We start from the raw sequence: 23,143 nt of genomic DNA on the forward strand, positions 1-23,143 counted from the left end.
GTTTTAAAATATTTTCTCAGCGAGTACCTATAATCAACAATACAGTCAGTTGATTGGTTGATTTGTATTTACGACCTTTGTCAACAATGAGGCTATATGGACGAGACCACAATTTAAAGTGGATCTGAATCATTGTAATGCGTTCGATACTCCTGCATCGGAATCGAACTCGGGACCTCGTGCAACAAAGGCATATGCAGTACCTACTAGATCACTGGGGGAGGGCAACAACACTGACAAATTTAATTTCATTTGGTCACGATACAATGATGAGTCAGCCAGTCAGTGGATTTCGTATATATATATATATATATATATATATATATATATATATATATAACCGGACAAACAACAAAGTTTCTCCAACTGATGAAAGACTGAAAAACATACAACACGCTTCGTATAAGAAGTTGCAATGTATGTATAAAACAGTGTACTTATCTATAGCTGCAGAATGAATTACATGGCCAACTAACTGCAAGATCAACATATTTCTAAGTACGAGGAGCGTCCGCAAAGTAAGTTTTCCTAGGGCAGTAAACACAAAGATGATACGGTGAACTTGAAACATTTATTACCATAGATACGTCATAGGTGACACTAGTTTTTGACATATTTATAACCGGAATTCAGACACTTCTCATACTGTGGGATCAAGTTTTGTATTCCGGTGTTGTAACAGCCAATCACTTGACAGCTGTCTGCACTTGTTCATCACTATCAAAATCTGACAGGACGTTCTTGAGGTGTAAGAAGATATCAAAACCAAATATGAGAAATATTCGGGCTATATGGTGGGTGGCCAACACGGCTCTGTGGAATGGCTGCAGAAGATACGTTGTCACCTGCCGTATAGCTTGGTCTTGCTCCAAGGAATTTTCATGTCTTCTTACACCTCAAGACATTCCAGTTCGGCATGCACATTGTTAGTGATGAACAACTGTAGACGATTAGCATACACTGATTCCACTAGCAGGTAGCTGACTTTTACGACATCAGAACACAAAAGTTTACTCACGGTATGACAATGTCTGAATTTCGGTGGTGAATATATTGAAAAGTAGTGTTACTTGTCCTGTATATGTGGTAATAAATGTTTCAAGATCACCGTGTCTTCCTTGTGTTTACTGCCCTAGGGAAACTTACTTTCTGGATGCATTTCGTAAGTATTTATCCTTCATTGCCTTGAACTGAGTTTATATGAACCTATCAAAAAAATTCCAAACCAGTGATTTCAGTAAGTTGCATTCTTGTAAATACCTATTTTAAGAAATGACGTCATTTGTTTTTGATCTGCTAGTGGAACGTAAAACCGAACAATTATCTTTTTCAAACAACCCATACCAATCAATCAATCAATCAATCAATTAATCTATCTATATATCTATATCTATTTATATATATGTGTATGTGCATTTGTGTAGTTTGTTTTCTGATGGTTTAGCAAATTAAGGATACATTATTCAGACCTTGATGGTACATATTTTGAAATTAGTGATGCCGTAAATTGATACCTTAAGTAATTATCCATAAATTTAATAATACATATAGTTCAGAATCATAAAATGATCTCATGCTGGTACTTCGACGCTTCACACAAATGCAGTTTACTTATTTCAGTGTGTATGTCATCTTAAACTTTTCATTCCATGAATTATTCTTCATGGTCCAAAAAGCCTCGTCATCTCCCCCGTCCCAAAGAAAAAGTACTACTAATACAAAAATCACCATCAAATCACCAAACGAAATTCGGATTATCGAAGTCACGACGGAAGAATACGTTAACGTAGCAACAACAGGAGTTACACGATCGACCGATTCACGCAAAAAGGATGTGCATTCATTTGAATTCACACTACGCAATTAATGATCACCTATTGGGAGTCCTGTTAAGAGACTTTCCCTATTAAGAGAGTCTCTAGGAGATCATTCAAAAATGAAGTTCGCTATGTAAGAAATACAACATAAATTTGCGAAGCAGCATAGCGTAATGAAGACTCCACAAGGCACACCAAATATTAGGCGCAAAGCAAAAAACAACTGAAACCGAAATCAAACCTTTTAGTATTACCACCATGCACGCATACTGCTCAACATTCAATTCCAACATATGGCGCTCTTCTAAAAAAACAGACACAAAACATTAGTAAAACTAACAAACAAAACGAATAAGCATCTAACATTTAACTTTCCACCACAGACTACATTACATAAGTGCATGTTCAACTCATGCAATGCTTCATCTATTGCATCTATTGCTTATTTAAGTGTAATAACTATATAAAAAACAATAACAAACTAGCAAACGCTTGCAACAAGATAAATAATGAAAGGCAACTTAAACCACAAAGCACACTAATAATCCTCAATTGCCAAAATGGTATGCTTTTTACTATAAATTCCATTACTCCCCGGTTTTAATTATTTTTGAAGTACAATTCAAAGGTGGAACACAATTAGACATAAAGGGAAAATGATTGCTTGTGCAATAATAATAATAAACAACCTCTCGGTGCAACTTGATATTTTCACGAATTAAGCACTGACAATAGATCGATGAAAAGAGCATCTCTTTCTTTTCTTTCTCTCCTTCTTGTAACTCTTATTGAAAGAATGGTCATTTCATGATATCCTAATGTTTCATCTTTTTTTTTTTTTTTTTTTTTTCGATTTAAAGATGTATGGATTCTTAAAATGACAGTCTCTTATTCTAATTATCTTTTATTTAACTTTGCTTTCAGAAATATCAAACTCTGACTCATCTTTCGGTTAGAAGGACGGTAGTTTTCTGGCAAAAGCATTTTCATGTTAGACGAATCAGGAGAATTAACAAAGGAATTTGTCTCATGCGATTACTAGGATCTTTAGTTAGGAGGCTGTCTGAGTAGAACTCAAACCCACTCAAGCCTTTCCACTGCCGAACATAAATTATAAAGCAGCAACATTAATCAGCAGACCACACAAAACAGGAAACAATATTTAATTATTAATTATCTCTTAATACAGTATTAATGATCATATGTAACATTCGTTACTGGTAGCTAATCAATAAATATATCGTACATTGCCTTATCACCATGCTTTGCAAAAATCAATTAATGAAGTGTTACAATATTAGTTCAATGACACTAACTCGCAATAAATCAATGAAATATAACGTTTTCATATTCGCCAAAACTGAAATGTAGTTCGAATAATTATATATATATATATATATATATAAAAAAAAAAAAAATCCAGTATGAATAACACAACTGTTAAATTTTTATGAACTGCAACCATACGGTTAACCGTCAATCCCTCATGCTTAAAAGAAAATCATGCACAAATTTCCAAAATAAACGTACATAATGTTAATGCTACACCATCAAGTCTAACTTGTTTCCTTTTTAATTCATACGACTACCACCACCTTCAATTGTTAACAGCCTACCGCGGTACACAGGCAGTACCTTTAAGTTTGTTGATCTCTGCTTTCAACTTGTTTTCGTAGGTTACTCCTTGCTGTACAGGCGTCACAGTACTAGATTGAACAGGAACCTAAAATTGAAATTCATTTGTTATTTTACATTCAAAAAGATTCAATGTTACAGAGACTAATAATAACGCATAGCTATTTCATTAAAAACATTTATTGCTATCCTGATTTATATAGACATACTCTCAATTTAGTGCCCATTTTTATCCGAACATTTTTGTGTCAATTGTTATCAGAGTTAACTCCCGAAATTACGCATCACTTTCTACTTCCTAGCTTATGAGCTCCTACAAAAAGCTAAAAAGAGGCCATTACACTCGCACCCACAAGTTTTTTTTTTTTTTTTTTTAAATACGTTTTATGTCCCACGGTTATGCCGGCTAGGCTAAAGAATACGGTGATGATGAGAAAATGAATGAAATTGTGGAATGAAGAAAGTGGGAGAACTCCGAGAAAACCCACGCACACGGTGTTTGTCCACCACAAAGATCACTTGGCGCAAGCTGGGGTCGAATCAAGGACTCCATGCACCAGAGGTGAACGCTCTATCACTGAGCCACCACGACCCGATCCACAAATTAAGGAAATCACAAAGACAATGTTACATTTGCATATACTGGCTACTACAATAACTGGTGTGTCTACGATGATTGATTTTTATTCTTTCTGTCTTTATTCAATATCGCAGTTACGAAGGACGCTACCGGTAGAAGCAGACTCAGGGACTAACGTATTAACACAAAGTGTTTTGTCTGCTATACAAGACCGTCTTGCATTCAAGGATAGCTACTATATGTATTCTCCTAACAATCAAAAGTATATACGCCCGCTAAGTATGGTTTAAGAAATATAGCACTTGGACATCACTGGAATGGGATTGCACTCTGTTTACTAAGGAGTCTCGTTACAATCAGAACAATGATTTCAGGGCGGCCCAAGAATCTTACAGCACAGTTACTACTGTAGAAGAAGATCGAAATAAAGATTACGGAATTTTGTATGGGGTGGAATTATGTAGGACTCCGTTCTGCATTTAGACCTGAATTCCATCTAATGGACCACACTGCAGGTCCGCATACGATACTATGGTGAAAGGATACCTGGAAACCGAGGACATAACAGATCTTGATTTGATCTCTTGATCAACTCTCTATATACAATGTCTGAGTATAGAGTTGCAACAAATTATCCTTAACTACAGACAACCGTCGAGCTCAGAATGACACTAGTTCAAAAACAGAGTTCCTTTTACTTGGAAATACTCAATAACATTCTTAACTGAATGAATAACCGCTTCGCAGAATAAGCAAGAGAAAATCACGCTCGGTATCACAACAGGCAAGGTCATATGACAGGCGAGGTCCTGCCGGACAACTCTTCTCGGAAAATGGTGTTGTTTCCTGATGTGTGAACTCTGATGATTTTACCTGTTACCTTCGTCCTCTACACTGCTTCACATTACCATATAACATAGGCTATCCAATCTGGCAATTCACTTAACTTACCGGTAAATGCAAACCTGATTTAAGTAGAAAGGTTTCAGTTACAAAACCACGAAATAACATGTAACTGACAAGTATTTGTAAGAATCGGCGAACGAATTCTAATATATTTCTTTCATGTTTGACAGATTAAATCAGCGTACTTTTTAGTGATCATTATTCTTACTCAGTCTGAAATCAGATCTAACACACTTACGGCTTATCCAATTAAAAATTTGCTTTCCTACACTCTTCACGCTGAAACTTGGTACTTTGTGAACTATACGGAAGGAAGTTTTCCCAAATATTTTTAATAAGTTCCTATCTTTGCATTCATCTTATATCTGACTGAGGAAAAAACCTAACTATTATCACTATTGATGCACGAAAGTGTAGATCAGAAGAGAGCATTATCACTTTCCAATCATAAAGTTGTAATTACACTTCATATACCTATATACTGTTCCTCAAAATCTGTGTTAATACCATATACTAAATAAATGGAAAATGGTTTATTTATTTCGTTCATACACTAATTAACATTTTCTCAACATTTACTTGCAGTAAATTTAATAAACGCAGTTGATATCTCGATTTAATGTTTCCGAGTTAAATTTTCACACTGAAGTGCAGTGTAAGACGAGCACGATTCATACCTGCAAATTAACTCCAATAATAGTTAATTAGCACAAGCAAGTGAAAAACACATTACAAGCCTTAGAACGCTACATTGCATTTCCATATAAATACTTTTTTAGCTATGTCGGGTGCTCAAAGCCAACCGGACTTGTAATTTCATAACCACAAGAAGGAATGCAATAGTGATGACTTACGAACAGTGGTAAGTGACATATACATCTCATATCACTGCTAGATAGCTGCTATTATCTGTCAAGAATCGGCAGACATTTACAGAAGACTTCAAAAACAATACAGTAGTAAGACAAAGAACGGAAAAGCATCACCTGAATGTTGTGAACAGTTACCGATGGCTAACTTTTATTAGTGAAGATTCCAACTGTGGTGGCTGCAAATTCACATCAGTCATTCTCGCGACCACTCGGCGCAGAGAGCACATCACCTGAACAGTATAACATGTCATAATCTTAGAACAGAAATAAATTTTACAATGGGGACTATTAGTATATTCACTCAGGGAGCTCGGTATTTCTGGTAGCCTATCCACACTGAATACGGAAAGAGTTGAGGGTACATTTTGATATACAGTTTGAACCTCACTCCAAGTGATTTCCACCTTTCTGAATCTTTAAAAGAACTTTGCATTTTAACAGGACGATAACGTGAAATAGTAAAAGCAATCACTCCGAATAGACACTTTTTTTTCTATGTTGATGGTACCCAACCATAAATTAAACGTTGGAGAAAGTTCACGAGGTCAACAATGAGTTATATCGTGAAACAAATGAAGTTTCCACTCGCTAAACATGTTCTTTGACTCCCACACAGTTCATGTTTAAAGCACTCACTTTCGTTGCGCGTGCACACATAGACTACAGTAAAACGCGAGCAAATTAGTTAGCTTTAACTAACGACTTTCACGATACGGAAGAGCCTACTGTTTTCAGGTACGGCAAAACGATTTTCTGGCCTCGACTTTGGTACAACCCAATCAAAGGCAAATTCGTGAAAATTCATTCCGGGGGCTGGAGATATTTCCTAGTGACTTCCATGCAATGGAAAAAAAATACTGTTCTTCGGACGGCAAAAAAAGATTTAGCTACCTATCGATCGAGACTGGGTAAAAGTCATTTAAGGTGATTTTGAGAAGGTTAATTCCAAGATAAATGGCTAAGAACTTCGAGTTCAATTTCGTTTCAGGGTAAAAAGAAAGCACTTTAACTAGATTTCAATTTTAAGAGAACCCTTTTAAGGAGTTTCTGCTCTTGCCAACCATGGCGATTGATTACTCATGGTCTCTACGTGTTTTGTGCCGAACTGTAAGAAGGGGTAGTAGGAAGAAAGTATCAAGACACTTGGTGACTTTCCAATTTCAAAATACTGGGGAAACCATCAATCTCACCACTGAAGATACTCATCTTGCAAGATCTACAGGAGACTGAATATTCTCAAACCCGAGTAGCTATTAATTATGGACTTGAGATTTCATATGTTAGAAAGGGTGTAAAATAAAAACTTACCATCAGCTACACCACTACTTGCGAATTGTTATCAACCTTATTTTTGCTGATTTCCTTATACGTCACTTTCATTCAACATTAACTTGAATTGTGACTCTCACTTATTATCAGTGACTTTGATAATGAGGACGAATGAGCTTGAGTTCGGGGTTTATGTAAATTGTATTGCTTCTGATACTCCATTTGCCACTCTGCTTGCGATACTTTATTTTAACCCATGATGAAGACTGATCCGCTATTATTATTATGTCAGCATGGAAGTTCGAGCAAAGAATTTAGCGTAGAGGCTAATGTCGGTACTTCAAATTTGCCTTGAATCAGTAATGTCGGTACTTCAAATTCGGTATAGTTCGATATTTTGGTACTGATCCAACATTTCGGTATATTGGTATTTTTGACAGTACTAATACATAAATGTACGTCTTTTAGGAGTACGTTTAGGAGTACAACCTATTAGATACAGCTGCGAGTATCGGTTCAGGTGCCACTTCAACAGTAGGTATTATCTTTCATGATCTCTCTAATATGTAAGAATTCAAAGCAACAATTTCTCACACACAACATATGCGCATTCCAAAAGCCTTAATTCAATTAATCGCCCCTCGAACTTGTCAAACGTAACAAACTCCCTACCATTAATTACCTCGTGAATTGTAACTCAGAAATATAACGACACAAAGACTTGACAATTGACATCATCTGCTTGGGCCTTCCCACGCATCCACTACGCAAAAATGACATCTTGGACTAAATGCGAAAGAACTAACGAACCTTCAAGCTGATATTTGTTTGCATTTCCCTAGAATTATGGAACACGAATAAGGATTTACGGATTCAAATATTAAAATTCATTTGATCATTACGTAAGTTATATTTTTCTTCAGCTTACTTGTTCGTGATTATAGTCCATATTGTTTTTCACATTTGAAGACCACTCCTGTTCGCTAGCCTCTTGTATCTTATGAAGTTCATTCTCCAGTCCATTGATTCGCTCCTCTAGCTGCCTGGTTAATTCCGAGGTACTGTCTTCTTGAGACCTAGAGTCTTCCAATTGCTCTGCAAACACAACACAAGTTCACAGCCTCAAACACAATTCAAATAGTGACACAGTGACACATTTACGTAAACACGAATTTATGTCTTGAACACGGACAGCACACTAGGCAGTAACATTCATAATAAAGCAATACACACTGTTTTTGTCTAAGATCATTTCTAGCATCAGAATCAAAAGTGGCCTTGAAAAGAAAAATAAACAAACCTATTCTTATCAAACAATATAAAAGTGTACATTACTACAAGGAAGCAATAACTTTAATGTACTATACATAGACGGAGTTTCCATGAGCTTGGGTAAGACTTGGAGGAATAATGGACAATGACAAAAGAACCACTTGAGATACGGAATCACGTCCGGCGAGAAGTCAGTTGCAAGGTGTAAACTGTAGAAAATTAGTTGGAACGCTACAAAAATGTTTATAACTGGATAAGGAGTTGTTTTATAAATCTATAAAAATAAATAAAATTTAACTCTTGAACCACCCAACCGATCTCGATCAAATTTTCAACGTAGATGACGTTCCGGCTTGGGATATTTTTTATTATTTAACTTTGACGGTGCAACGTAGGGGAGGAGGACGGGGAGATATATGTAAAAAAAAAAAAAAAAAATAATAATAATAATAATAATAAATAAAAATAAAACTGATTGTCTATGTAACTTCACTCTCGAACCACCTGACCGATCTCGATTAAATTTTCAACATAGATGACGTTCGGGCCTGGGATGGTACTAATCTATTCTCTTTTACGATAGAACTTAGGGGAGGAAGTAGGAGGGGAAGATATATAAAAATAAGTAAAACTTAATAACTCTTGAACCACCGGACCGATCTCAATCTAATTTTCAACGTAGATGAAGTTCGAACATGAGATAATTTTTGTCATATCACTTTGACCATGTTAACTTAAAGGAGGGGAAAGGCATTTACAAATGATCGAAAATGACCGATATTAGTGTCGAGTCTATCGTTTTTGAGGACGCTGAGATGAACAGTGACACTTCTAATACCGTGGCTCGCAGCATGGGGAGGAGAGGGGATATATAAAAATCATTGAAAATGACCAATATCAAGGAGCGCGTTAGTAATAGTAAAAAGTGTGACTGACTAACGAAACATATTACTATTTTTTCTTAATTTAACCCAGCGAAGCGGGTAATTGATGCTAGTATTGTATAAATGTTTTCCTTGCACTATAGACTGTAATTAAGAGAGCACTTATTGATATACGGTCCCCGAGGTAAGGGCGGGGCTTGGACGATTTTTTGCCGTTCGTCAGTTCTCCAAACCTATTAGTTGTAGAATCTTGAAATTTTGGATTAATGTCCTCATTCCATCTTGTGATTTTTTTTTTTTTTAATTCGGCCCTTAAGAAATAATAAAGATGTTTGAATTATTTTTTTCCGTGAGTCATATCTCCGAAACCATTAAGCGTAGAATCTTGAAATTTTTCACAAATATTTTCCTTCCTCTCAAGGTTGTAGATACTATGTGATTGTTTGAAATGCGGTCCCTAAAGAAGTGTAAGGGGATTGAATGATTTTTTTTGACATTCGCAAGATCTCTGAAAATATTACGCACAGAACTTTGGAAATTTGTACAAATGATGTTCTTGCACTTTAAGTTGAACACGATACGGGACTTTTCGAAATCAAGCCCTTCATTAGTGATAAGGGAGTTTAATGGACGTAAGGAGAGAAAGGGATCAAAAATATTGTACGCAATATGCTAGTTGTAATATAATTTATCCTCATTGAATTTGGACCTCTCCCGAGATAAATTCCTGCATATGTGCCTGTGTAGGACCATCCCAACTTTGATCCCAATCGGATGAGTTTGGTTGAACTGGTATGATATATAGTGCCCTTGATTTTTCAGGGAAGAATCAAATGAAGGACGTAAAGTGAAAACACTTTCACACTGCACTAAGAAAATACTACGTGATAATATTTTTACTACTTTCTGGCAATGTAGTTCGTTATATATTAAAAATACGTGTATCAGAAAAGTAGGAGAATTATTGCATATTTTCTTACACACGTTACTGTTTCAGAAATAAGGTTGGTTCTGGATTATGAAAAAGAAAAAACTACTTACCATGCAATTCATCTACTAATGCACACTTTTCTTTCAGCTGATCTTCGGATTTCTTTAGCTGAACTCGAAGGTTTTCTATCTGTTCCTGAGATAATTGTAATGCTTCCTTAACATTTTCTTCAATATCCGGGTCAATCCTCTCCAATATAATATCTACTTGAGTACCTAAAGCATTAGGAAAAGTCTGCATCAACCACAATTAACGAGCTGCGAAAATCATTAACATTTACAGTTTACTTAACAGGTTACTCAAGTTCATTATCACTGGTACAAATTTTATACTACAAAACAACCAATGGATTGCACTGAACTATACTTTCACTATAGGCAAAAGTAGCTGACTTTTAAGGAAAGAATCAATGTGCTTAAGACGATTGTTCAATGGACCCCACAAGTACACCAATCCTTTCATTGTAAGGATAAGTTAATTGAACTAAAATAAAGAAGAAGAAGAAAAAAACAGTTGGATTTTTTTTTTTTTAATGCTCAGCGTAGTATAATGACTGAACAGTTAGGCTTTAGATCACAAGTTATGTGAGCCCGAGTTCGAATCCCAGAAGGATTGAATGGGTTGTTGTCAGGCTTCTACAAAATCAAACTAATGAAAATTAAGAACTAATACAAACTAAAAGTTACACTTAACTAACACTCATCTTTTAGGCGCCCTGGAAATCCTAATCGAATATTGTTTTAGCATCAAATTATGTTGTCTTCGACAGCTGAACATTAAGTAAAGAGCATCGGTTTCACAAATACTTTTACATGTTTAACTCAGTGCTTTTCCTAAGAAAACACTAAAATTGGCAGTAACTTTCTAAAACGTCAATCACTACACACACTAGTTTACAACTTCGTGGCACTAATATAAAAACAATCAAACAAGGAGGAAGCAAACTTCGGTAAATGAACTTCGAGGCTATCGTTTTGCGAGGTAGTAGTGCACATTTAGTGGTAATATTACAAACTAGGAGAGCGCAATAGCCAGAAATAGCCTAGAAAAAGCGTCTTAAAGTTTCTGACTCGCCGCATATATGATACGACGCGTAAAATTATCAAGTGACGGTGTGGCAGAGTGGGAACCATCTATGGCTCACATGCAACGGGTTTCGGGTTCAATTCCCGCTCGAGTCAGCTTTTTTTTTCTTTTACCAATAAAGAAGCCATTTGTAACTACAAGTAAAATATTAATTCACCATATGTTTATAATGCGTAAAACAATAGAGATGTTCATATCAGTTGTAAAAACCTTCAATGTTCCATGTTAACCAGCAACAGAATGTAACCTACTCCGTAAATATATTGATATCACGAGTTATATTACAGTTACCACAGTCGTTATGTAAAAAATATTCTTGACGCTTCGTGTCTATATCTGTGGACAGTGTGCGAATTACAAGGGAGATGAGGGGGAAATCCCCTTTGGGAATACTGGATGTATACTATAGCCAGCTTTTTCTTTCTTTTCTATTGGCATTCTAATAAGACAGTAAAATGGGAAGTAATGGCAGTAGCCCGAGGAAACCTGCTTTCATTCTAATAATCTTTTCTGTTTGGTGTCAAGATAAAATAACTTTCATATCCATTAAAAGAATTTCAAATACATATATAATTTAATGGTTATACATTTTCTATTAAACTGTACTCTTTACATGCATATCGGGTGTTGTATAAATGGCATCCACCGACAACAGAATGCTATTCTACAGGCCAAAGTAGAGCGAAATGATATATAATGGTACACCCTCCGGGGCCTCCTTCAACTGCTATGGGGAATGAAAGATTTCACTAAGTGGCAATGTCGTAGATTAACTTGGAACCATTAGCACTGATCTGCGAATCCATCAAACAGTTTCATCGATTGTTACGATAACAAGTGGTACTAGTGTCAACGTCTATTGACTTTAACTGCCATCTGGAGAGAATCACTGTAACTATTTGATTGATTGGTATATTTATTCTATGATTCTTTCTGTGTAATGTTGCCACATAGTGCAACTTGCATCTTCAGATGAGGACCCAAAAGGTATACAATTATATGTATTTTTCATATTATTTTGAGTTGTAAAATAGTGCTCTATAGTCCATAAGTGTCATTTTTAGAACACCTTATATATATAAATAGCTTACTCCAAAATGATGGCATCCGCACGACTTTTTTTAAAAAACTCGTACTCTTAAGGACGAAATATTTGATCCTGAACCAAATGAATTTTTAGGCTTTTCGCTAAGGTCAACCCCACTTTCCTGAAATTTAGTGAATAATTTAATGACAATAATATCATCAAAAATACAGAAAGTGTGCCAGGTAGAAACTACAAAATGCTATTAAATAAACCAATAACCGTTTCCAGACCTTTTGTTACAGATCAGAAATTCGAGTGCGCAGTTTATGATATCATAATTGTTGAGCACCCAAATTTATACTCTATACGGAAGATGCTCAAAACAATCATTAGTTTATAGGACATCGTTTTGTAGACACTATTTGGCTCACTTTCTACATTTTTGATATTCTTAACTATATTTAAGTTGTTCACTGAGTTCAAACAAGTTGGGGGTGAGCTTAGGGAAGAGGCTGGAAGTTTGAAACAAAACTTCGTATCGTCCAGTCCTACTACTAGAGCTTTAAAAAAGTTGAAAACCATATACCTCGATTTTTATTTCGCTTTGAACCTACTTTTATTGGCTTATTAGGTTTAATTGAATCATATTCCAATAACTATTCATACTGCCCTTGTTGTTATCCAGTCCGCTTGCTGAACAACCACTAACTCCTTCCTTTTGATATTGGTGCTCATTCTTCCACGCTATATAGACTGTATCAACTTCTATTATGCTTGGACATCCCAGTGTCTACATCAGTGCAAACATGACGGTTGAACTCTGCATTATATAAGGAGTTCATATAGACAGAGATGTGCAGGCACAACAGAAGCTAAGGTACATTCCATGGGGTCTGAAAGCACGAGCAGCAATATGACGATGGAGGAGAGAGTGGTTATTCACGGAACGGATTGAGTAGCTAAGTGGTTTGCGTACAAGCACATTTTAGATTCCCGGCTGAATCCTGCACTTTTCCACTCTGAATTTTCATCGAATCCACACCAATAAAGAATGTGGTGTAAGAAAAAATAGTTAATCCATCTCCCACCTAATTTCTGGATCAAAAGATACAACATATTTCTATCAAAAATTTTCTTGAACGCCTTATATCTGAAGAATTACATACAGTGTAGTCAAACCCAAGTGCTTATTCCGTAGAAAATACGGAAACTCGATTTAGGGGTCGTTCAAAAAACTAATTATTGGCCAAGATCGCAATCTTTTGATGCATTTTTCGGATCATTCCTAAAAGTATTGTCCAAGATTGCAATCTTTTGATCCTTTTTTTTTTTTTTTTAAATCATTCCTACACTTCTTGTTTCAATAATATATGTCTAGCGCAAGTACAACAGAATGTAAAGCAAGAGTACCATAGGCAATTACCGGCACGAAGGAGCACAGTTCAGTGAGTAAAGAGAGATACAGTGTTACTACAGTTTGTAATTCTACAAATTTAAAAAGACGTCCCCGTTGTCTTTCCATCCACTGGTCTTTGTAGTTCAGAAATGGTTTAAACCAACATTTGTTTCATTCCACTATATTACTTTTTATCATTTATTAAAGTTTATTATTACTATTATTATTACATTTCATCAAGGACTAGAATATCGTACACAAAACGAAGATGATATAAATCACCACAGTCTTTGAAACAGCGTTTACCAGAATATGACAATAGTTTATTGAGGAGAAAGATATTTTAAAATATACTGGTTTCTTTCTTTCTTTCTTTTTTTGAAAGTTTTCTGAAATATAATAGTTTATAGAACACCATTTGCTCTATGTACGCTATTCATGTCAGTGGCAATACAATGATGCATATCTCCTTGAACGACTATTGTTTCTTTTTCTTTCTTTCTTCCTTTCTTATCTTCACAAATATTCCCCTTAGAAGATAGTTCTTGTATTTTTATTCTACAAATAAAATTCTCTAGCAACAGAAGTACTTTCGACGCGCTAACTAACGGGCCACGATTAAAAGGATGAACATTCACAAGGCAGAGGGATAAAAAGATAAGAATCAAATGATACATAGGGAAATAGGCTCATAAAATTATTGAATAAAATAAAAGAAAATAGGAAAATTAATAAAAAGGTTTTTTTTTTTATAAAGAAAGAATATTATTTTGGAAGAACAGAACAGCAGTAATTAAGAAGAGTTGTCTCATATTGGATTTTGTTATACTCTGGATACAATAAAAAATTATCAGCTTCTGGATATCCGTACTGCACAGCTCTTTAGAAATGGCATTATTCAAGTTCCGCGTGTTTGTTCGCTAATTAAAGGGTTAATTTAAACATAAATAAAAATGACGAAACGATGAAAAATGGAGTACATCAAGAAAAAACACAAACAGATTCATTCATAACACTGCACAACCAGGACTCGAACTCAATACCTAATTCTGATATATGAATAATCTCAATCACTGAGCTTTTATGGCCCCCTAAGGCCTCATTCTGTACCAGTTTACATTAACACAACTTATAATTTGCGTTTCAGTTTCCGACAGTCGGCATATTTGCGTTGTGTTATGAACAGTATTTTTTGCCAACACCGTTATGGAATGGGGCTTTTAATCTCTTTAATTGACTTGAAACTTCATACAAGTTGAGCGAATATATGATTTGCGATTTAAATAAAGCAAACCACTGCTAATAAGTGGATCGAAACGTATAGAAGGAAAATCACCTGTGGAGTCCATCTCTGTAATTTTCATATTTCCTCCTAGGTCGTAATATTTCTCTGTCTCACCGTGTCGTTCCTGAAGTTCTCGCAGATGTGCCTGAAGAGAGGACAATTTTCTTTGGGTTATATCACTCTCAGCCTGCAATGCCTCCACTCTCGCTTGCAAAGCCATTTCCGCCTGGAGATGTTCCTCAAGGCGAGCTTGCAGCTCTTGCTTCTCCTGCTCAAGTCTTTCACGAACTTCACGATGCTGCTCTTCGGTCTCCTGCAACAACAACAGAAATCAGTTTAACATACAGTTGAAAACAGTTTAAGGATAATCAGTACAATTAATAACACACTAGAGAGACAAAAGAAATTACTCAAAATCTTAGTTTCTTAAATTTCTAGTTTATAAATGACTTTGCCTAAATGTCAGGTCCACTCTGAAACAAGGATTTCAAAAATTAACAGAAAATTAGTTAATTAAATAATAATAATAAATAAAACGTGGCACTATTTACAAGTAATGTCGGTAGCAAACGAAAGTACACAATCCTGAGCATTACCTTTGGACATATTTGGAACAAATCAGCTTATTTGAGCTTAGTTTCGGTAGCGTTACTGGAATTGCTTTCTCTTGTGTTACAGAAAACTGATTCTTCCATTTGAAAGTTATTAACAATACAACACATATAATAAAGGTATGTGCTTTTGTTGGTAACTGTGTAATATACGGCAACAGCTGGCTATTCGCAATAGATGAAGGTTTTCCTCGCAGCGTGACTATTGCACACTTTAATATTTCCTTTGACATTGGCAAGATATCCTTATAGTGTTAGCTCTTCTCCAGTGAACTCTTTCCATTTTACATTTCCGAACACGTTTCTATTTAATGTTTCTCTTTTTGCTATCCGTGTTAGATTCTAGGTTTGGCAAGAACAATATTCAAAACGAAGAATGAGAGTTGACTATAAATAAATACGTAATGTATATCAGTAACTTAAGTTTCATTCCATTAACAGACATTCTGTTGTTGGTTATGCGTGCATCAATTTTAAATTTCTTACCTCTCTACAACATTCCTAAATGATAATATACCGGCAAAATTTCTTTGAGACATCCTGGAAAATACTTTTGTGAAAAGTATGAAACTTCTGCTGCTAACTGTACAGAGTTCCAACAAGATTTAGGAAAAACCTTTTTTCTTGACTTATTTCAGAAACATGTAAGTAAACTTTATTTAAAAAAAAAAAAAATTAAAAGAACTTAAGACTATTAACAAAATACGAGGGTCACCGCAGGTCATGTTATTATTATTATTTTACGAAAATAGGAACGAAGCAAGAAATCTATATTATAAAATTGAAAGTGACTATGTTTGTGACTCTCAATCTCTTGAACCGCAGGACAGATCTCGATCAAATTTTTGACGTAGATGCGGTTCTGGCCTGGGAGTGTTTTTAGCTATTTTCTTTGACGGTAGAATTTAAGGGAGGGGGACATAGAAAAAAATAAATAAAACTTAATAACTCTTGAACCACCCGACCGATCTTGATCAAATTTTCAATGTAGATGAGGTTTGAGACTGGGATAATTTTTATCATTTCACTTTGACGGAGTAACGTAGGGGAGAGGGAGGGGGAAATGTATAAAAATAAAAGTGAGTATGTTTGTGAATTAATAACTCTTGAACCACACGATCGATCTCAATCAAATTTTCACCATATTTGAAGTTCAAACCTGGAAAATTTTCTATCATTTCATTTAGGCAGTAGATTTTAGGGAAGGGGGAGGGGAGGAGAAGTATATGAAAATGAATAAAACTTAACTCTTGAACCACCCGACCGATCTTGATCAAACTTTCAACATTGGTAAGGTTTGGGCCTGGAATGTTTTCATCATTTCATTTTCACGGTACAACCTAGGGGAGGGAGAGGGGGGAGATATATGTAAAAAGAATAAAAATAAAAGTTACTGTCTTTGTGACTTCATCACGCTTTAACCACTTGGCCGATCTTAATCAGATTTTCAATATGGATCATGTTCGAGTCTGGAGTGGTTTTTATCATATTTTAACTGTAGAACTTAGGGGAGGGGGAGGGCAGGGGATAAATCTATAAAAATAAATGAAACTTAATTATTCTTGAGCTACCAGACGTATCTTGATCAAACTTGAATCATAGATAAGGTTCGGGCGTGGGATGTTTTCGTTATTTCACTTTTACGGTGCAACCTTCGGGAGGAGGAGATATATATGTAAAAAGACTAAAAACAAAGGTGACCGTCTTTGTGACTTCATCACGCTTAAACAACCCGACCGATCTTTAAAAAAATTTCAATATGGATGAAGTTTGGACCTGGGGCGGTTTTTACCATATCACTTTGACGGTAGTAGACCTTATGGTAGGGGGAGGAGAGGGGACAGATATATAAAACCTAAAAACTCTTGAAGCACCCGACCGATCTCAATCGAATTTTCAACATACATGAGAATAGGGGCAGGGATTACTTTAGGCTATTCAATTTGACGATGCAATGTAGGGGAGGGGGAGAAAAATTTTAAAACTGATGAAAAATGACCAATAGTGTCGAATCATAGTTTTCGGGGTCGATGAGAGAAGCAGTGACACTTCTGATGCTGTTTCAATCCAAGTTCGGGTCTAATAGTTGGGAAGGTGGAGAGTATAACGTAGGGGAGGGGGATGAACATTTAAAAATGATCGAAAATGACTAAATTAGTGTCGAATCCATAGTTTTAGGAGCAGCTGAGATTAACAGTGACGATTCTGATGCCGTGTGCCGCAGCACGGAGGTGGGGGAGGGGGACATATATATATATATATATAATAATGATCGAAAATGACCAATATTAGTGTCTAATCCATAGTTTTCGGGATCATTCAAATGAACAGTGACATTTCCGATCCAGTTTAGATACAAAATCAGCTCCGTCACTTGGGGGAGGGGGAGGGGGAGAAAGAGATTTATATATAAAAATGATCGAAAATGGCCACTATCAGTGTCGAATTTATAGTTTTCTGGGTCCCTTAGATGAACAGTGATACTATCGACCCCGTTTAAATTCAAATTCAGACCCGCAATTTAGGGGAGGGGAGAAAGAGATATTTAAAAATCCTAGAAAATGACCGTTATTAGTGCTGAATCCACATTTTTTGGGGTCGCTGAGATGAACGGTGACACTTCGGATGCCATGGCCCGCAACATGGGGGAGAGGGAACTATATATATATATATATATATATATATATATGTATATGGTCAAAACTGACAGATATTAGTGTTGAATCTATAGTTCTTGCGGATGAGGAGGGGGGACATACATTAAAATGATCAAAAATTTTAAATTATTTATTTCAACCCAGCGAAGAGGGTAATATGTGCTAGTTCGAAATATGCAAACGGAAGGTTAGTTCATATGTAAACATTACATGTAGGGAAATAGATGAACATGCATATCCCTCAGGATAGAACACAAGAAAAATAGGTACCAACGAATCGTTCATTTCATGAGTGTTTTACCTCGGTTTACAACATTAGAAATCATTACAAGTACAATTACAATTGCGCGTAAAACGAACATACACATATCCGTGGTATCTAGAGTCCTTCGAAGTAGTCTCACAAAGAAGAACACTACATTGCAGGATCATGACGCCACAGGGCTATGTCCTATGATCCACAACTGAAATGCCACGTACAGAATGGCGTTCTGCAGGCTCGCCCCGCACACAAGTTTTGTCGCAGTCTCTCCCACATCAAGTTAATGGTCATTGTAGGGGGAGATTTTGTGCCATTTCGTCCCATGGCCGAACTGTGAATGCACTATACTACTTCCTCATTTTCTTGAAATGACACCTACGTCGGGCTATTCGGGAGAAACGCTCTGATCGTCTTCAGGATGCACTTATCCTTCATAACAGCGTGACAGCCCATATGGCGGCATTTGTGCAGAATCTTCTCGCGCGATGGGGACGGGAAGTACTCGAGCACCTTCGCCAGACTTATCACCTTATGATATCGATCTTATACCATCGCTACAGGAGCCACGGCGGGGAACACGCTTTCCAACACCTAAAGACATTGCCACAACAGTGAGCCGTGAAATCAGAAGATTCACTCATGGTGAGGCCACCGATATTCGGAACCTTCCATATCCTTGGCAGTGTATGTGCTGGATTCCTTGAAAGACTACTCAGGAGGACTTTAGATGTTAGAGGTATGCGACTCTGGGTGTTGCGCATGATTGTAATTGTACTTGTGATGGCTTTTAACGTTGTAATTCTAGATAAAATACGTATAAAACGAATGATTAGTTTTACTAATTGTTTTCGTGATATCAACTGATAGGGATGTTCTCAGGGTTGGAAAAACCATGTTTTTTATTGAAAAAAACAAGAAACCAGGTTTTTTTGGTTTAAACTGTTTGTTTTTTAAAACAGGTTTTTTTGGTTTAAATAATTTGCTCTGTGTATTTATATCACATATGGACAGAAATAAGTTTGTTATTATGCAACAACCAGGTTATGCTGGAAGGAGTCAAATACGTTTAAAGCGGAATCCAAACGGCTTTTCCGCTTACATCCGAGAGAAATTGTCCTCCATTTGAACTCGAAACCGGGAATAATTGGGAATAAATGCGATACGTCTGCCAACTCACTCATGAAGGACTCCTGATAAAAAATACGGTGTACTGATCTTTACATACTTGTTAATATAATTATGAAGAGTCATTTCAGGACAAAAAATAAACAGTTGCAGAAGTGAATCCAGTATACAGAATTATATATGGACAATTTCAAACTACTGCTGAGTACAGAAGAACTAATTTAGTCCAAGTTAGTTCACTACGACTTTTATTACTCCAAGTTAAAGAAATACGATGACTTAATTTGTATATCAGTATGAAAAGTGAATAAACATACGAATTATTTGAGTCCACTTTGGCTCTGACCCATTTATACATAAATAGATACCAAAGATACTTCTGATTTCAATAAATGCCTCTCGTGAGGTTTATATGACCCCTTCCCCCAAAAAAGTACGGCATTTCGATGTATTTTATCAACAGTAAACATTATTAAAACGAAACAATATTTAGAATTTTTCTTTGATTGCAATTGCATAACAATAACAACAAACTATAAAAAAATCACAAAAGAAACGTTCATAAACTTATAAAAAAAAACAAATGTTGCTTTTGTAGTTTAATATCTTTGAGTAATGAAGGGGAAATTTAGGTCTGAATATAATACTATAATATACGGGAGTGAAACGTGATAACTCACAAATATGTCTTCATAAAGATTTTGCGAACACTTACCCTTTTACGAACATTTTTCGTTTTTTGGTTTAAACCTTTTTTTTTTTTTTTTTTTTTTTGTGAAAAAACCAGCTTGTTTCAACTACCTTGGTTTAAACCAACCAACCCTGGGTCTTCTTCCAACTCCTTACACGTAACCTTTACATATGTACTAATAGTCCATTTGCATATTTCACAATTTCTTGCTTCCTTCTCACTTTCAAAAGTTGCCATGACTTTTGTGGTAACCCTCATATTCTTGTGTTTTAGTTAAAATCCATTACTGGTCAGCACTTCTACCAATGCTTATATACAATCGTAGACTACTCATTACGTTACCGTTACTTTTTTATTTATTTATTCATTATTTTTGTTTTAATTTTATTTATTTATTTTTTGTAGCGGTGATTCTGTAATAGGCAATAAATCCAATTCATAATGCAGTTTCTACATACCTTTCTATGGCTGATTTAGAAGAAGATATAAAACGAATGTGTTTTATAATGCTTTTTTATACGTACTATCTTATGTTGCTACTTTTTTGTACTGAAAGTAATGCCCGCTGATCCGTAAAATCTGCAACATTAATAAATTGACTTTAATTAATTTGAAATTGTTATGACCACACCTTCATACAGAATTTGCAGTTGTTTATTTCAGATCACTCGATAAATGAATAGTAAGCTCGACAATGGGCAGTCATCGAGGTTTAGTCCAAAGAGGGTTTAGAGCTGCAAATATCCGCGGTCAACTCCGGGTGCGTGGAGAAACCATATTAAACGAAAGCAATGTACAAAGGTGATTGAGTAAGGTTAAGATAGGTGAAACGTCATTAGAGGACAAAACATATTGTAATGACTTTGGTAGAGTCAATAATGGACCGAGATTTTTCACGTCACCAATTTGTTATAAAATTGAGTCTTTTGTGTTTGCAAAAGTTCTAACAATAAAGTGTCTCTTTAATGACCTAGGTATACAGGTAATAGCGTTCTGTACGGGTAACCCCTTAGCTTCATAGTAGCCTCTGGGATTTTCAAGGATTTGGTTCTAGGTAACCTTCGCTCATAGCAGCCCTCACGAGGTATGGTCTTTAAGGTGATCCCCTTAGCTTCATAGCAGCCTCCAGGGTTTAGGATAGGTTACGATCAGTTGGTCGACTGATGATGGGGCCCTCGGTAGTCGGGCTTCTATCTGTCCTCTTCGGTTCCTTCCGTGAGGTCCGTCTTCTTTCGGAGTTCCTCGGTGTCTTTCGTGTCGGCTTCTCTTCTGCTACGCTCTTTGCAATCAATAGCACGTGTTGTGTTGACATGTGCTTTTGTCGTGACGTGGGGATCCTTACAATATTGAGAAGCCTGCGTGTGTAGTGAGTGATGACAACCATCAGTGAATTAATGATATGATTTTGCAGATCGCAGAATCACGGTCCGCTACGACCTTGGTCAAGGATTATGAAGAACCTTGGCTTATAGAAGAGTGTGTACTTCATTAGTTAACACCTACTTTGAAGGACGGAAGGGCAGAAGTATGGTCAAAACTCCTCTCCATGTTTAACGCCGATAAACAGAGCTTTTCTTCGATCTTGTCACTGAAGATTATGTTTGGGTAGAGCAATACGAAGCCGAGATTACGAGGCAATCTATGAAATGGCGACAAGGCAAACCACCCAGGCCTAAAAAGTTCAAACGTAAGATATCCTCCGCCAAGGTCAAGATTCTTGTTTTCTGGGACAGCAAAGGAGTCATCCTTATCGATTTTGTACAGTAGGGCTCGAACGCTATATCAAACTGAAGAAACCCCACACTACCATTTGACGAGAAAGCTGGAGAAGAATGCTGATGCCATCATAATGCATCATGATAATGTTAGATCTCGCACCACCTCCGCCACAAAACAATGCCTTGCCAAAATGAGATGAACAATACCCCTTTACAGGTCTGATTAGCACCATATGGTTTTTCATTTCTTTAGTGCACACAGGGTTGGTCTTTGTTGCCGAAGTTTCAGTGATTTACCCCATATTAAGAAGGCCGCTACGACTCGGTTAAGAAAGTGTCTCACAGAGTTTTTCCAACGTGCGTTTCAGGCTTGTGTTCAATGATGGACCTAATATGTTGTGTGTAATTGAGACTATTTCGAATAGTGCTATTTTGTAGGTAAAGAAGTAGTGTACATATGAGTGTAGTTTGACAGATCAAGTCCTGTTAATGGAAACATAAAAAAGTAACAGGCATTACTTTCAGTATAACCTTAGTAAGTAATTAGTACCTATTTTCCAGTGTATCATTAGAAAAAAAAGGCATTTCGTACTTGTAGTTTTGTCGATAACTCTTCCACTTTTTGAAGTTGAGCACTATACTTCTGCGCCAGTTCTTGGAGATCTAATTGGCTTCGTTCACATAAATCTTTCAAATTTGTACATTCGTCTTCCGTATTGCTTAATTGTCTGTAACACGAAAATAAATAAATAAATAAAATAAAAAAATAAATAAACAAATAAATAAATTAGACTCAAGTTTAATTTCATTCACATCACTTACCTTAAATATTGATTCAAACTTAATTCTACTACTGACTTTAAAGCTGCAAGTGTACAATACATGGTGTTATAGTTTGCGTGCAAAAATGCTCTTGAACTAATATGAAACGAAGTTATTATGTCTGCTTTCTAATCTTCACTTACAAACACTACAGTTTATTCTACTTAAACTAACAATCAAAACAAAACTACTCTAGTTCCACTACCTTCACTTTGCTATTGCAAAAAGGGGAAACAC

The 23,143-nt window shown here is 36.0% G+C and overlaps 1 protein-coding gene across 7 annotated transcripts in view; it reads right to left on the minus strand.

Moving 5' to 3' along the window:
- LOC145688174 (uncharacterized) overlaps positions 1–23,143 on the minus strand; it is a 296,608-nt gene that overhangs the window by 60,516 nt on the left and 212,949 nt on the right. For 5 of the 7 annotated variants that reach the window (XM_081762022.1, XM_081762021.1, XM_081762023.1 and 2 more), the window contains exons 9-13: positions 22,677–22,812; positions 15,072–15,333; positions 10,277–10,441; positions 8,008–8,174; positions 3,453–3,540 (exon numbers count right to left, since the gene is read on the minus strand). In XM_081762022.1, the coding sequence (XP_081618148.1) occupies positions 3,453–3,540; positions 8,008–8,174; positions 10,277–10,441; positions 15,072–15,333; positions 22,677–22,812 (818 nt within the window). The remainder of the gene's footprint in view (positions 1–3,452; positions 3,541–8,007; positions 8,175–10,276; positions 10,442–15,071; positions 15,334–22,676; positions 22,813–23,143) is intronic. The other 2 variants (XM_081762026.1, XM_081762024.1) reach the window with 2 other exon arrangements.

Source organism: Thermobia domestica, chromosome 6 (genome assembly GCF_964235325.1).
Source record: "Thermobia domestica chromosome 6, izTheDome1.hap1.1, whole genome shotgun sequence".
In the NCBI taxonomy this organism is placed as follows: domain Eukaryota; kingdom Metazoa; phylum Arthropoda; class Insecta; order Zygentoma; family Lepismatidae; genus Thermobia; species Thermobia domestica.